Genomic DNA, 17,343 nt, shown 5'->3' with positions numbered 1-17,343 from the left:
GTCACCAACCACATGTGGGCACTGAGCAGGTTAAATGTGGCTGGCGAGGCTGAAGCACTGAATTTCTCATTTTATTTAACTTGGAACAGCCATGTGTGGCTAGTGGCTATCTTACCAAACGGTGCAGCTCTAGACTGCAGTCTGAATGAACCCAAGGAGTGTCACGGTGGCTTTTCACCACCTCTCCTGGCTGCCCTGGGTTAGACTCTATACAAAGTTTAAGGCGATGAAGATGAGATTGGGGGTACAGAAGGTGGCACAGAAAAAGGTGCTGATGGAGGCAATGAAGTCTGTAAAAGTAATTCTATTTTGCAGTCTGTTTCACATATCTGTGGCTCATTAATAAAAATAGTATTAGCTCCCCGAAGTCAAGAACCTAAATACATTTCTATTCTGAGGTTTTGGAATTTCTAATTTGATGTGCCTTTTCCTATTTGAAACTGCTTGCCCCATGATACCTAACTCATGTGCAACTCTGAGCCACAGCTTTCCTTGGATTCACAGTGGTTTTTTTTTTTTTTTTTTTAAGATTTTATTTATTTATTTGACAGAGAGAGAGATCACAAGTAGGCAGAGAGAGGAAGGGAAGCCGGCTCCCTGTCTAGGAGAGAGCCCGATGTGGGGCTCGATCCCAGAACCCTGGGATCATGACCTGAGCCGAAGGCAGAGGCTTTAACCCACTGAGCCGCCCAGATGCCCCCACAGTGGTTTTCAGGGTAATAATTTCATCAGCTAAAAGAAATAATTCCTACTTTATTTTCTTTTTATAGTAGCTTTGAGTGGACGTTTTCCTGTCATTTTCTCTTCATGCTAAAGTGTGGATTTCGCTCACACAGCAATAACGAATGTTTATATAAAGTAAAGTAGCAGCAGTAATTCTGTCTCCAGTCGTGCTGTGTTCGGGCTGTTGATAACCTGCTTGCTGTCCATGTTGATCTCTGTGGTTTCTCAAGAACCTGGGATGAAGCTAGGATTTAAATAATCGCCATTTTCCTACAGGAACCCCAGAAATCTCAAGAACCTGTACACCTTATACTTATTAGTATCTCAAAAGACAATATATGTAGAAAATAATATAATATTTAATGAATTGAAAGGAGTCCTGAGGCTAGTTTTAAATTTTAGGGCACTGAGAAGGCAGAACCCACACAGGAAAACTAGAAGTTTTGAAAAATCTAGCCTACCAACATCCTGTAGGAGAGAGAAGATAGGCAGTAAATGCTGACAGATCCGGTCTCCAGGAAGGCCAAGGGTAACCAAGCAGTGGGCCAGTGACAGGTACCCAGCAGGGCAAAGAGATGGAAGTTGGAAATGAACCAAAAGTGTTTTTCTTTCCTTAACATATTTTCCTCTAAGAGATTATATTTAAAAATTTTAAAACACAGCAGTTGAAAGAATTCTGTAGTGAACATCTGTAATGTTTACCACCTAGATTCTACCATAAATATTTTTACTATACTTGTTACAATACTGTTTCCAAAATAAGGTCATGTGTCATGCAATCGATTTAGTAAGTTATGAAAAGAGCAGAATAAAAACTATCAGATGCTATCACATGTGGCTAGCTTCCCTCTCCCAGTTATATGTGCGTGAACGTACTCAGGTGGTAGTTATTTCTATCCAGTTTCAATGGCCTATGTCTTTTATATGTTACAGTTCTACAAAATATGTGCCCATTTCCTAAAAAAAAAAATCATTAAGACCAATACTATAAGTAAGACAGTGCTTGTGTCACATGGAGGGAAAATGAACAATTTAGATTTTGAGGGGGAATGGCTATTAGGAGAGCAAAAAATATTCAGTAGCCTGTTAAAGATATAGAAACAGAGTATGTGAAGAGGTTAGACCAAGAGGTATGTATTTAGATCTCATATCCACAGAGATGAAAGGTAAAGCAAAGAGCAAGAAACAAGAAATTTCTGGGGCTAGAAAAGCAAGAACTAAATTCTCAGAATATTCTCACATTAGCAGTGTTGGCAGAGGGAATTATGGATGTTTAAAAAAAAGAGGATTTAGTCAGGATAACCGAGAAAAATGCATCAGGGAGCTAGAAAATAAAGAGATCTGTGTAAGTCTGAATTGTAAGAAAGACTTCACCAGAAAGGAGGGCCTTCAAGTAGGACAAGAAAAGGAAAATTTATTGCATACACAAAATAGATTAAAAACATATGTGTATATGTATATATATATATATATTCACATATATTTATATATGATTTATACACATACACACCTATATATAGGTGTACAAAGGAAACTAGGCCTAGAGACAGAAAGGCATACGTTGTGGGGAACGAGTGTGTCCATACACATGTGTCCTTAAACATTCATGTATGAGAGGGAGCACTTAAGGTGATGAGCCTGCCTGGAAACAAAACATCTGCCTTGAGAACAGAGGGAGTGAGGATTAGGTAGGGAAAGCTGAGGAGAAAATTACACAGTAATTATAAAATAATTCAAGTTTAAAAGTTCTTCACTGTAAAAGTTTGGTAAGGATTGTTAAAATAGTAAGTTTTCTCACAGTGTTTACATAAACAATTAAAAATTTTAGTCAGGAAACTTTTCTGGAAAATGCCTACTGCAATAAAGTGAGGCATACCTTACTCAAAAGTGAAATTCTCTTGTAGACATGCAAATAGCACTCGTGAGCTAAATGACTCTATGCTTTATACTACCGACTAGTCCCAGCCACCCCAGAAACAAATGGCAAAGCCATCCCCTAGGCTTCAGTTTTCCATCTGACTACATGGAAGGCCTTCATGGAAGGTCTTCATGAAAGTCCTCATATTCATCATTCACATTTATCCTGAAATAGCCACAACTGTCAAAACAGGTTACAAAATAAAATAATTATTAAAGGTTTTTTAAAACTTACTTTGTTTTCTAATTTATTAATTCGAAGTAAGACATAAAAGATAAAGAAAAAGCCAAACTGGCTTAGACCAAAGACTTTGACCACTTTGTGACTCAGTGAGAACAGCTACCTCCAACAGAAGAGGTCCCAGGGATTCCTTTTCTATCACTCCCTGACTGCTGGACGAGATGTCTGACTTCTGCACTTCATCATCAGTTGTGGATTTCTCTACAATAAAGAAACAAAAAGTCACAATTCCAAAAAGGGTGCATTTCCATGATGGCAAGTCTGTGAAGACATAGACTCACCTAGTTTAAGATTCAAATAACATTTGTCTATTACCTATGTGATATTTATTAATAGTATTATTTAATCTTAATTATACTCATTTTATGGATGACAAAATTGAGGGTCACAAAGGCTGAGTAACGTGTCGCAAATCATGTAACTATTAAGTGGCAGTAGGAGAATTTGAATTCCGACCTATTAAGTCCAGTATTCCAACAATGGGAAAAATGGTATAAATATATAGCCTGTTTAGAAAGTCTACAATTAAAGTTTTTAAGAAATGCTAAATTGTAGAAGAATGACAATTTTCTCCATTTTTCTTCATCCTTTTCTGATTTGATCAATTGCCACTGAATAAAGAGTGAACAAATGCTTTTTCCTTTAGTGAGCCTGCATGAATTAGCTAACCTTTCACATTCATGTCATGGTGATCTGATTGATAAATCCGTAACTGCTAAATGATCTGGAATTCTTTTGTGCAGTGATGTTGAAAAAGCCATCCATCATCTTAAAGCAGCACCATCCTTAAATAAGTTTCCAATCTGTCAAACTAGTTAGTTAGTCAGCCCAAAACCAAATGTGGTATTATTGAATATAGAGACTCATTTTTTCACTTTAAAATATGAACTACTACATATATTCCAAAAAATACAGAAAATGACATAGCATACGTTCACATATCCACCGTTCGTTTTTCACAGATGTTAACATTTGCTTCAGGTCCTTCCTTTTCAAAAAAAATAAAATGCTGCACATAGAACTAACGTTCTGCCACCATTCCTCCTTTGTCCCTTTTCAGAACTAATGTGTATTCTCAGGTCAGAGTAATAATTTCTAAGCCTGTTTTTATTACTTAAGTACACATATATGAATTCCTGAATAATATATTAGTTTTGTGTCTTAAAGTTTACATAAATATAGAGACTTTTCCTGCTTACTTTTGCCATTCAGTATTATGTTTGAGATTTAAGCACACTGATGAAGATTTAATCCATTCATTTGAACTGGGATATGGTATTATATCATATGAACAACTCACAGTTAGACTTCCTAGTCCACCCCTGACAGTCCTTTGACCACCACATACAGTGCCGTAATAAACGATTTTCAGTATTTCCTTTTTTTCTACATGTGTGGCAGCTTCTTTAAGGTAAATACTAAAAGTGAAGTTGCTGGATCATATAGGGTCTGTGCATTTTTTACATCATTAAGCTTGGGCCACCTGGGTGGCTCAGTTGGTTAAGTGTCTGCCTTCGGCTCAGGTCATGATCCTAGGGTGCTGGGATTAAGCCAGGCACTGGGTTCCTTGTTCAGTGGGGAGCCTGCTTCTCCCTCTCCCTCTGTTTTCCCAACCACTTGTGCTTTCTTGCATTAACTCTCTCTCAAATAAACAGTATCTTTTTTTTTTTTTTAAAGGGCTAAGTTTGACAGACTACTCTCTAAAGAGAATGTACCACTAGTAAGGTTCAAGGGTTTTTGTTTTTCTGCACCCTCACTGGCAACTGATGGCACATTTTTTTTTTTTTTAGTTTTGTGACTCTAATAGGTGTAAAATGTCATCTCATATAGTATTTATAATAACGGCTTTACTGAGCTACAATTCACATAGCATACCATTCATGTATTTAAAGCATAAAATTCAATGGTTTTTAGTATATTCACAGAGTTGTGCAACTATCTTCACAATAAATTTTAGGATATGTTCATCACCCAAAAAAGAAGCCTCGTGCCCTTTAGTACTCACTCTCCATTTTCCCGATACTCCAAGCCCTAGGCAACCACCAATCTACTTTGTTTCTATGGATTTGCCTATTCTGATCATTTTATATAAATGGAATCATACAATGTGTAGTTCTTTGGGACTGGCTTCTTTTGTTTAGCATGTTTTCAAGGTTCATCCACATTGAAGCATTTGTCAGTACTTGATTCCTTTTTGTTGCCAAACGATACTCCATTACATAAGTACACCTCCCTTTACTAATCCATTGATCAGCTGATAGATATGAGTTGTTTCTACTTTTTAGCTATTTATGAATAATGATGTTATGAACATCTGTGTGTAAGTTTTCATGTAGACATATGTTTTCATTTGTCTCAGGTTTACACCTACAAATTGGAATTGCTGAGCGATATGGTAACTCTATGTTTAACATTTTGTGGGACTACTGGACTGTTTCCCAAAGTGGCTCCACAATTTTATTTTACGTTCTTAAAAGCAGCGTATGGGGCTTTCAATTTCTCCCATCCTTACCAACACCTGTTAATCTGTTTCTTTGATCATAGCCATCTAGTATCTGATTGTGGTTTTGATTTGCGTTTCTCTGATGGCTAATGATATTGAACATGTTCGCCATTTATATGTCTTTGGAGAAACGTCTATTCAGAGCCTTTGCCCATTTTTTAATTGGCTTATTTATCTTTTTAATATTATGGTATAAAAGTTTCTCATTTAGTTCTAAGACATACTTCCTTCATTAATTTATATGTTTATGACACTAAGACATGTTTTTGTTTTTAAACATTAGTTTGCCGAAAAACATGAACTATCAAGTTCAAGTAAATTAAATAACTATGAGTAAAAAGCAAAACATCTAAAGTTTTAGGTAAATCCTAAGGCAGGAGTGGCTACGGGACCAACTTTCTGGCTTAAGGAATGTGGACAGAAATGACATGCAATTTCTGGGTTTTATCCTTAAAAGAAAAGAAGTGTGTCTTCCCATTTTCTTCTTCCCCCTTCCTGTCAGCTGGGATATAGACAGGTGAGCCATGTGTGACCACAGAGGTGATGGCAATACACTAGGAAGGGCACAGCAGAAAAGACGGAAGGAATGACAACCTCTGACACATACGTAGATTATCTTGTTAAAGCCACTGTACTTTGGTCTCTTGTTACAGTAGCCTAGCCTATATCCTAACTAATACATTCTGTATTTCTCAATAACATGTTTATTTGCTGTATCTTGATTATGTCCTTGACAGACATTATTGACCTCCTATCATGAAAAGTAAGACTTGAGCTTACTTACATCCACCTTCTATATACATACTTCTCCGTCCTTCCATCCTCCCAGTATAGTTACAACAATTTTTAGAACAATCAGTATTTAACATCTATGTTACTATGGCTATATAAATATTACTTCACAAATGAGCCAGATGTGTGCTATAATTTATGTTTCTTATATTTTGTGTTTTGGGTTTTTTTTTTTCTTTTTTAGAACAACTCATCTCTAAACTATCCCCAAGAGTTGAAAAATTCCTCTCAGTTTGGTCAGTCATCATATATTCTGTTCCTTTTTTTTTTTTCCTATGGAAGTATTCCTCCTTAAGTCCCTCATCCACCTGCTCCAACTGGGACTGGCTATGTTTTTAGGCTGATGCACAACTGTAATCCTGGGTCTCCTTCTACCTTTCTTCTGTTAAGATTCCATGGTTTCCCTGGATTAAGATCCTATGCCTTTCTTTCTTGGTTTACTACCTTGGTTTTACTAGGTATTTCTGAAAAAACAAAACAAAACAAAAAAAAACAAACAGACAAAAAAAACTTTTCAATTCTGAAATGCTGGCTGAATATTGAAGCTCTGAATGTCTGAGAATGTCTTTATTTTGCACTCATACTTCATTTGGATGCACACAGAATTCCAGGTTTAGAATTCTCATTTTTCAGTACTGTTATTCAGAAATCTGGATACATTCTGAGTTAGTGTGTTGTCTATTTTTTCTCTCTCATTTCTTTTCTCTCTAGTGTCTGAAAATTGTGCAGTGATGTGAGTTGGGTTTTTTTTCCCTTCTCTTTTTTATTCACTATGCTGGGCACCATATGAGTACTTTCAATCTGGAAACCCACATCTCTCTAATTCTGAGAAGTGCGCTGTTTTGCTTTCGTACTACTACGCTTATAATTTCCTCCCTTCTATTTGGTTTGTTCTCTTTCTCTGGAATTAATCATATGTTATACCTCCTGAACTAATCCCATACATTTTCATCTTTCTCTTGGTTTTTCACTGCTTATCTTTTTCTTTTACTTTCTAAGGGATTTCTTCACATTATTTTCCAACCCTTCATCTATTTTTCAACAGATACTCACTGGAAGTCTACTATGTAGCCAGGAACTGCTTTAGGTATTGATGACACAGTGATGAACAAGCAAAAATCCCTGCCCTCATGGAGCTCCAGTGGGAGTAGGTGGACAATGAACACGTAACACATGTAACATGTTAGGTGCAAAAAACACTGTAGGGAAAATAAGTCAAGGAAGCTGTAGAGGTGTGTATGTATTAGACAGGATAGTTACGGACAAGTTAATTGAGAAGAAATGTTTGAACACAGACATATAAGGGGTGAAAGAGTATACATAACTTGGAAAGAGAGTGTATATATCTGGGAAAGAACATTCCAGACAAAGGTAGCAGAAAGTGCAAATACTTGAGGCAGAGAGTGCCCAAAATGATCAGGCAGAGGGTGTGAGTAGGCAAAGAGTAGAAAACAAGGTAAAGAGATAAAGTTTATTTCGGCTATCCTGATTTTAAGTACCAAAGGTTATTTGATGTTTTGAATGTTTTATTTTATAGCATCTTATTTCATAGATGAAATATCTTCCTTTTTGTCTCTGAGGGATTGTTGGATGGTTTTAAGTTTTTTTCTGCTCCCTGCATTGTCTCTGCTTTCTCTGAGTTCCCATTTTTTCTATTTGCTTGATTTGGGCCTTTTCTTTTTCTCTTTGTTTGATTACAGCCTTTCCTCAAATATCTGGATGTTTATTCATATTAAAAAGTGAGGTACTAAAATGCTGACTGGCAGCTCTGTGAATAGAGGGGGCAAGACAGAGAGCTGATTTTGTCACGTGGGGATCATTCCCAACGATCAGTGTCTATACGGCTCTTCCTTTGGACTGTCAGTGTCCCCAGAAGAGTCCTCCCACCTCTGACTTAGAGAGTATGAGTCAGGCTGTCAGGGTTTGAGACCAAGCAGCAAGAAGGCATATAGCCTCTTACCGGCTCTTCCCTTTGCAGACTTAAAAATATCAGCTTCTCCTCTCTGCTCAACCAGCTGTCACTAGATGATCTACTTTCCAGCTTATAAAATCTTAAAATCCTATCACTTTAATCATTATAAATATATTTGTTTATACTCTTTTGACATTGCTTTTCATCTGAAGTTCTTTTGGGTCTATTCCATTTGTTGTATGTGTTCCTACTTACTGTAGATTATTTCCTTATATGTTACATAAATTTTTAGCATCAAATCACCCTCAGAAGCACTTTTTCTTTGGGAACGCCTTGGGGCCAGGTGTGGGAATTTCACTCCAAAGTGCTCTGCTTTTGTATCTACTTTAGTTCTTTGTAAGCGGTTTTGTGGTATGGGTGCTGAGTAAATATGAGTAAGTACAAATACAAATCATTAAAAAAAAACCAGGGTGTTCACATAGGACACTGTTTCCCACACTCAGAGCCTAGGCAGAGACCAGCTTATTATTCAGATGGAGGGATTTTCCTACAAGTGAGCTATTGTCTTTTAACACCATGCCAGAGCGTCTGGTCTGATACCACAACTTATGTCTCTTAACTCAATTCCCTAGGATACCAGCTTCCATAACCAACCAAGGCAACAAGTGTTCATGTTAAATTAAGCCTTGTTGTTATAACAAGAAGCCTCTCAGATTCACTTTCTAAAATAAAGACCATCTAAACAAACATGCTTTAATAAGATTATGAAATTCAATGCAATTTCTTAATAATAAAAAAATAAAATTGCATATTATGAAGGTCTTCATAACAAAGCACACAGCTATGGGTTTGGTTTTGTTTACCTTGTTCCATTCTCTTCATTAGCTGTATCTGATCGACTGTCTTCTTCAAAATCTTGCATTTGTCTGGCTTTACACTCAAACTGTCAATGTCACTGATGTTGGCAGACAGTAACTCAGCTAGCTCTTCTAAATATTTATTTTCTTGCTCCCTGCGCCTCTTTTCAGTGCTGTTACACAAAGAAAAACCAGTTAGTGTACATTTCTACCACCGTACTTCCTTCTCTGTTCAAGTACTTAATATTTACATACTTATAAAGATCTGTAATTTTATCCAGAATATAAAGTCAGATTTTGAAAACAATCTAAATTCACATCTGAAAAACAGATACTACGAAATACCGAAGTACAGAAAACAATTCTGGCCAAAGTATGTAAAAAGAATGACTGCCATCACAGATGTTATTTCCTCAATGATGTAAATACATCAAATATTTCAAATAGCAAATGAATGTTAGATGTTAAAAGGAAGCAGATGGTACATATACAAGTTGCATTTGGATTTTATTTTACATTCTAAATATTATAAATTAAGCAGTGGAGACTATACTACAGTTCAAATAAGTTATACTTGGAAATCTGATAAACTGTCTTAATTTTTTTGCTACTGCAAGAAATCTGATGAACTCTTGATTTTTATAATGATTAGACCATTAGTTGGTCCTATCAAAAAGAGTATCCATCCAAAAAGTAAAAGAAGAAGAATAAAAAATCAATAGAGAGACAAATGTACAGAGAACAAGGTCTTTTGTATAAACTTTGTTCTAAAAATAGAAAGGACATCTATTTATAAGTTCTCATAAACGTAATAAATAAAATCATTTTGGAATAATGAGAACAAAGGATAATTGTGCAAAAAGCTAGCACTTTATATTCATTCCAATGTACTGAATGAATATTGTTCACTTTTGTTTTCTAGTCTTTACTTCTGGGTTAATTAGCCAAATCATCAGGCAACTTGCTTCATGTAATACATACAAAGATAGTGAAGTATTACTTTGAAATGAATTTTTCCATTATCAAATTAACATAATAAGAAAGACTGGACACAAATAGCTCTTTGTTTTATAAGCAGCAATCAAAATCATCTGGCATAATGGTAGAAAAGTGGCAGAAAAAAAGGTGAAAAGAGGGAAAGACCAGTTTCTTTTTAAAAACCTCATAATTGGCAACAATTAAAATATCTCTGACTTTTCATAATAAAAAAACTATAAAAGCAATAACATTTCCATAACAACATAATAAGTTGACAATCAACTGTATTTAACTACGTAAAACAAAATGCTACAAAATAGTACATATCCCCCAAAAAAATCAAATTTTAAAACTGTAACAATCGTATTGTCTTTATCTTTAAAACCTTTCATTATTGAGTACTGGTCTCATTTTACTTAGTTAAAACTTTATCTATAGTTTCTGCAGAAAGTACATGTGGTCAGGTATTTCGACAAACTTCACACCAAGGTACTGAAAACATGAAGAAAATAAGTGACACATATTTTGATGTATGCAAGGATTCAGAGAACTCCATCTCTGCAACTTGACAGCGTTTTAGAGCATGTGTGATTTTAACTTAGAGAAACTAATTCATACTAGACTTAGTTTGTAGATTCAGTCTGAAGCATGATCTGTTTACATCTAGGGGTCTACATTCCAACACAGGTCAATTGGATTCAGGTGGTCGAACTCCCAGATCTGTTTCTGACATGACATTTTGTGTGAAACTGGAGTGCCAGACACCACTGCACAGTAAAAGAAGTGATGGAACGGCAGGATAGTCAGGTGACAGAGGAAGCAAGAAGCTCAAAGTAATGAAATGCTAAGGTGTCTACAAAATGACTTAAGAATGAGACTCGGAAGGGTGGCTTGGTCTGTTAAGCATCTGCCTTTGGCTCAGGTCATGATCCCAGGTCCTCTGATCGAGCTCCGCATTGGGCTCCCTGCTCACTGTGGAGCCTGCTTCTCCCTCTCCCTCTGTTGCTCTGCCTGCTTGTGCTCTTTAGCTTTCTCTGTCAAATAAATAAATAAAATCTTAAAAAAAAAAAAAAAGAATGAGACTAGGAAAATCACCACTGAATGAAGTAACTAATAAACAAGGACAAAAAAATGAGAGCAGACATATTCAAATGAAGTCAAAACTGAAGAAGGGGCGGATGTGACAAAAAAAAAAAAAATCCTACCTTAATAGAAAAGAAGGCTTCCTTTATTATTCCAGGCCACTTACATTTCTCCTTAACTGCCCAATGGACTTCCATTGATACTGCACACATGCTGGTTAATAATGCTATGAATTAACTCCACATGCATCTTTTGTTTTACTTACTGGCTTTTTCAACAAATGCTCGTCTGCTTATTATGTGCCAGATAACTGTGTGCTCTGTCCTGGGGACCCAGGGGTAAATTAGATGTAGTCCCAATTAAGGTGAGAATAAAGAAAAGGAGCCATTACAGTGATGAGACTATAATACTATAGAAGCTCACAGAAAAAGCACCTAAACCTAGAGAACAAGTCCAAACCTAGTGGTAGAGAGGGATTGGTTTGATAAACACACCCAGCTTTTTCAAAGGTATAAAATGGGAATGAAAATGTCAAGTTAAAGGACCTATAGGTAGTTCAGTATGCTTGAACTATAAGTAAGAAACAAAAGGGCAAGAGATGAGGTCCAGGCCGGATCACCAGGGCTCTCGCCTACACCTAGATAAAGAGCACGCACAGTGCGTTGCTTAAAAGCACAAGTTCAAACCTCCTTGGTCACTTATTAGCTGTGTAACGCTGGGCAAGTTACTCAGAAGCAATTTAACTTCTCTAAGCTTCAATTTCTTTATCCGCAAAACAGGGATGATGACATTAATTATCTCCCAGAATTGTGTGAGGATTAAAAAAGATGATACATGTAAAATGCTTGGCAGAGCTCCTGGCTCTTAGTTCAATGAATGTTATCTATCATCACCATTTTGGCTATGAACACTTATTTTCAGGGTAAGAGGAAGCCGAGAAGGGTTTCAGAAGAGGAATGCGTGGCATGACCAGATTTGTAAGCTCCCTGAAGATAGAAAACCTGTCTCACTTCACTTACTTCCTTAACAACACGCACACCATGCTGGCTGAAGAGCAGGCACTTAATAAAGACCTGTTGAGCTGAATTAGAAATGTTACACAAGCACAAGGCACTGCTACCTGTCATTCTGAGACCCGCATTTTAATCTCCATCCTCCAGTGGAGTTAAGGAATGGAGAAGCGGTAATAGGAGGCGATACGAGACATCTCACCCCACCAAACAACTACTAAGAAACTCTATCAGGGCTCCCGTGGACAGGGCTGGCAATACCTGAAGTCTAACATTTGCTCTTCACAATTAATGAAGAGACAGTAGATGATAACAAAACCAAAAGAAACGTGACAAGGTGGTATTCATGCGCAAACTCAATCAGTTTCAAAATCACAAAGTTTTGGTTTACCATACCAAAAATAGCAATTGAAACCAAGGCCCACATTTATAAAACTGAAGGAGGGAATGTTCTCAAGTATTTTGAAAGCAAACATACAAAGGTAAGGATTATCCTTACAAACATATAAGGATTGTCTTTAAAAATCTAAGAGAAAAATATATTAAATTTTTTATATTTTTAATAACATGATTATACATGTACAAAAAACAAAGACCTACAGATAAGCCATTAAACAAATAGGAAAGTTCCGAACAATGGATGCACATGCACACGAGACCAATAATCCGAAATCATACTATATTCCTGGGTATTAAAAACTGCCAATTAGAAAGTATAAGAGACAAAATGATACCATTTCTAAAAACAATAAAAATTTGGTGGTACACTGGAATACATCTAACTAAAGATGAGGTAGTTTTTCAAAGGGAAAATTATAAACTGTTACTGAAGAACAGGGAAGACTTGAATAAGTGAACAGCCTTTATATATAAATAAGAACACTCTAGAATCTGGAGTCTAGAAAATAAAAATGTCATTTCTCCCCCAACTTAATCTATAAAAGTAAATGAAATTCTAATCCAAATCCCAGGATTATTTTTTCCAGAAGAAAAATATGAATTGGAAGTTAAAGGGATAAGAAGAGGGAAAACAATACTGAAAAACAAAAAGGAAGAGTGACTTGCCCCTTCAGAGATCAAGGTGATTGTCTTAAGAAAGTTCAGAACCAGATCCCTATCTATTCAGGAACTTGATCTATGATAAAGGTAACAGCAGAAAAGCATCGAAAGGATAGGTTCATAATTACTTATGAGCTACATGGGAAAAAATAAAATTGTATCACACAAAAATAAATTCCAGATTAATGAAAACTCTAAATATGTTTTAGGGGAAAATACATAAAAATACAGTTAAGGCCTTAAGGCAGAGGGGAAAAAATTCTTTAACAAGATCCCCCCAAGAGCTTGACACATGAAAACTGAAGGTTCCAAGATACATCAACAGATTTCAAAAACAGAGTTAAACAGACTGGGAGAAGATACTTGCATCAAATATAAGCAAAACAAAGTAGTCGCTAGAAAATTAAAAATAACTCTTTTTTTTAAAAGATTTTATTTATTTATTTGACAGGCAGAGATCACAAGGAGGCAGAGAGGCAGGCAGAGAGAGAGGGGGAAGCAGGTTTCCCGCTGAGCAGAGAGCCCAGTGCGATGCGGGGCTCGATCCCAGGACCCCGAGGTCAGGACCCGATCATGACCCGACCCGAGGCAGAGGCTTTAACCCACTGAGCCACCCAGGTGCCCCTAAAAATAACTCTTATAGATAAAAAGGAAAAGGATAAACACCCTAGCAGGAATATGAGCAAAAGATACAATTAGGAAATTCACAGAAGAGGAAAAGAAAAATCATGATCAATTTAACTAGTGGTTGGTTAAATATACATAAAACTGTAGCCCCACATTCATCAGATTGGCAAAGAGTTAAAGTGAGGAGAGAATAGTGTGGGTAAGGATGTGAGAAAAAAGAACTCTCAATGCTTGTTTTTTGAAGAGCAATGTGGTAGTGACCTAGTTAACAAAAATGTACACAGATCCTAACAGAACTCTTACATGTAAAGTAGGAGATGTGTATGAGGATGTTTGCTGCAGTGCTAGCGGTAAGGGCGAAAATTTCTAACAAAAAGGTTATTTATCTATAGGGAATGTCTCTCTGTAGAGAAATAGATTTTTCAAACGGGGTACATTCCTGTAATACACTATTTCATCAAAAAGTGATAGGACTGAGTCTCTATGTATTTATAGCTCAAGATACATGCTGAAAAGAGTATATTATATTATAGTATATGTATATGTAGTATACAGTATGGTACTATATATTTATAAACATTCATTATTACTCACTGACCCTTATCTATATGATTATTAAAAATGGAGAATTTAGTTGCAGACAGATAATTTAATCGTTAATCATTTTACTACCTTTATTCAAGCAAATATAAAATATTAACACAATACTAATAATACTGTAAAATATGAACAATTATGTGATGTCTATAGATAGTCTTAGTCTCTCTACTTTTGTAGATTTAAAAAATTCCCCCAAACAAAAAATTAAATCTAAAAACGTTTTATTTATTCGTAAGTTTTCCTTTGAAAAGGACTAACTTTACATAAGAACATTAACTCTGACAACACAAAGCTCCCTTGTATCTTGATACCAACATTCCTCTGAGCATCTGGACTTACCTGTGGTTATGTGTGCTTAGATTATGATCTCTCTACAAGAGGTCTCTGAACTGATTAACTTCTCTCGCCAGCCTGGAGCCCTGGCACTCACTCTCCTATTAAAATCCTTTCCTCCTCCCGAGCCCCAGGAGAAAGAAGCGTGTAATCCAGTGACAAAAGAGTCTTCTGCTACTTCACTCTAGAGGTCAGTGATTATCAACTGCAGCCATATTGCTTTCCCCATCCTTGGGAAATACTGACGAACATTTGATAATGTTTGAAGAAATTTTTGGTAATCGTAACTGCGGTGACATTTTGGTTATCAGAACTGACATAAAGATGCTATTGTCCTCTAGTGTGTGAAAGCCAGGGATATTGCTAAACATTGTACAATATACAGGATGGTGTCTACAACAAAGAATTATCTGACAAAGAATTATCACTATTATCGGCAATAGTGAAAGGCCGAGAAAGCTTGCTCGAGATCCTAGAAGGTGAATGAATGGATCCCCGCTCTTCTCCTCTCAGGTGGGAAGCTGCTCTTTTGATGTGATTAAGGTCCCTTCTCTATCTGGCGTTTGTTAGTATCTTCTTAGCAATTACTCTCTTTTAACCTATTTAAGGTGATCATATCCCTTATAATATACAAATATTGAATTTCACAAATAGGCATTCTTTAAAAATCCTAATATTACAACAATATATTTATTTGTTCTACTAAGGCCATAATGTTCTAAGACAGCAATTAAAGATGTACAATGGATTTATTCATCCACTTGAAAAATATTTACTGTGTCCTTACTATACGTAACCCAAATACTATGCTACGAATCAGGGATAACATGATAAGAACAGACAAGGTCCTTACCAAATGGCAGCCTAAGTGTGTAGTGGAGAAGCCAGGGATTCGTGAAATGATCACAAGAATCAGTAAAACTTGAAATTATGGACCAGAGCTATAAACATACATGTGAGACAGATACATGAATGAGGGAGATTTAAAATAATAGTTACAGAAATAAGAGGAGGTTTCTTTTAAGGTGGTAATGTCTAAGCTGGCATCTGGAAAACATAAGTGTTGACTATATGTTGACTATAAATCTAGAGGGAGCAAGCTGGAGTAAGGGAGCAGCATGTACAAAGGCCCTGGGGAAGCGAGAGAACATGGTGAGTCTAAGGGACTCAAGACCAGGAAACTTGGAGTAGATGAAACAAGGGCTCTAAAGTGTCAATGAAAATGATAAAGAAGCTCTCCCAGGAAAAGAGTGTTCCTACCTTGATGCCAGTGTGTCACATGGCGATCCTTTCCTCTTATGTGAGTCTGGGTTAGCAGGGTCAGATGAACTGTCCCCGAGGCCACTCATGTTGAAAAACTTCACACCTAAAAAGGAAGGACAACAATAAGAAATCCACCCTGGTCAACTTTCTAACCATAGGGGAGGAAGAAGCTCCTTTACGTTAGAAGATATCTAAACACTGTTTTCTCTCAATGAATAGCTAATTACAGCCATCATAAAACAACCACATCTATAGAAAAGCACAGAATCATCAGCTAGTTATTATTTCTACACTTTCTTTTCTGTATCTGTGAAACAAAATTAATAAGCCCTTATGAAATCATAAAGGTCAGTCAGGATGAAAATATTGTTCGAATAATAAGGTAGATACTGAAATTTTTTTCAGAGAAAACAAATCACTTTCAGATGTAAGTGTAAAAACAATGAATAATTTGGGAGTCAGAGAAATTATTTTTTATGTTTATTTTGGGTTATACTTTGAAAAGAACTTTAAATGACTTTTACTCATAAGGTTTGGGACTTTATATTGTTAGGAAAATAAATAATACATATACAATTAAAGTTAAAGCGATGAACCAGATTTGGTACTTAACAACTTTGAATTCTATACTCCTAACCTTGCGTCTATGTAGTCAGGCGACAAAGATCAAATGTTTAGTCTATGTTAGGATCTTGGTATAGATGCCAGAGAACACAAAGTCATTTCCCTGAGCATGTCAGCCAGGTCTCTCTCTCACATGTTGTGCCAGTTAGTGACTGCACTTACAGATCCCTTCTGACCTGTCCCTATCAACCACTAGTCTCTGCAGAATCCCTAATGGCACTCAGAATCCTATTCCTGGCCTTATATTTATCACTACCTTTTGTGTTTTATTAGTGCCAAACAATACACCTCCTCCATTCTCTTTCACTCCATCTACCCTTATAAAAGGAAAGAAAATTCTTGTTAAATGGGAAAAACTTTTAGCTTTGCCTTAAATTATAAAATCATTAAACCACAACAATGGCATCTGTGCTTATAAAGTATCTTATAAAGAATGCTGAGATCCATAAGAATCACTCACATGGTTTTAATTAATACATCGGAGTACATCTTTTTCCTCTAGTCCGAAAATTTACTCTGTCTCTAGCCCTTTCTCAATACCAAAGACTGTCATTTCCCTTTTCAGTGTATAAATAGTACTAAAATTCTAATCACATATTTATTATTTCATGCAACAAAAGGGCACATTTTGAATTTTTCCCATATTAGAAGTGCAGTTCATAAAAATCTCCAATGCCTAGGATTGCAGTCTTAAAATTACTTTTTACTTTTCTCTTTTACTTCTTATTCTTAATTGGTATCTATGTCTGTCAATTCTTCCTTAATAAGAGATCTTAGATTCTCTCCTCCTTCTTTATTCTCAGACATAGTTATGATTCCAG

General features: G+C 36.1%; 1 protein-coding gene across 5 annotated transcripts in view; it reads right to left on the bottom strand.

The window, feature by feature from the left end:
* Positions 1-17,343, bottom strand: part of NCOA1 (nuclear receptor coactivator 1) — a 149,373-nt gene that overhangs the window by 85,113 nt on the left and 46,917 nt on the right. For all 5 annotated transcript variants that reach the window (XM_032866958.1, XM_032866962.1, XM_032866959.1 and 2 more), the window contains 3 exons: positions 15,896-16,001; positions 8,952-9,118; positions 2,985-3,082 (listed from right to left, as the gene is read on the bottom strand). In XM_032866958.1, coding sequence (XP_032722849.1) covers positions 2,985-3,082; positions 8,952-9,118; positions 15,896-15,984 — 354 coding nt within the window. In that variant the 5' untranslated portion in view covers positions 15,985-16,001. The remainder of the gene's footprint in view (positions 1-2,984; positions 3,083-8,951; positions 9,119-15,895; positions 16,002-17,343) is intronic.

This window comes from Lontra canadensis, unplaced genomic scaffold (genome assembly GCF_010015895.1).
Source record: "Lontra canadensis isolate GAN:19392208 unplaced genomic scaffold, GSC_riverotter_1.0 scaffold32, whole genome shotgun sequence".
Lineage (NCBI taxonomy): Eukaryota > Metazoa > Chordata > Mammalia > Carnivora > Mustelidae > Lontra > Lontra canadensis.
The sequence above is the reverse complement of the archived record's forward strand: the minus strand, read 5'-3'. Positions and strand labels throughout refer to the sequence as shown.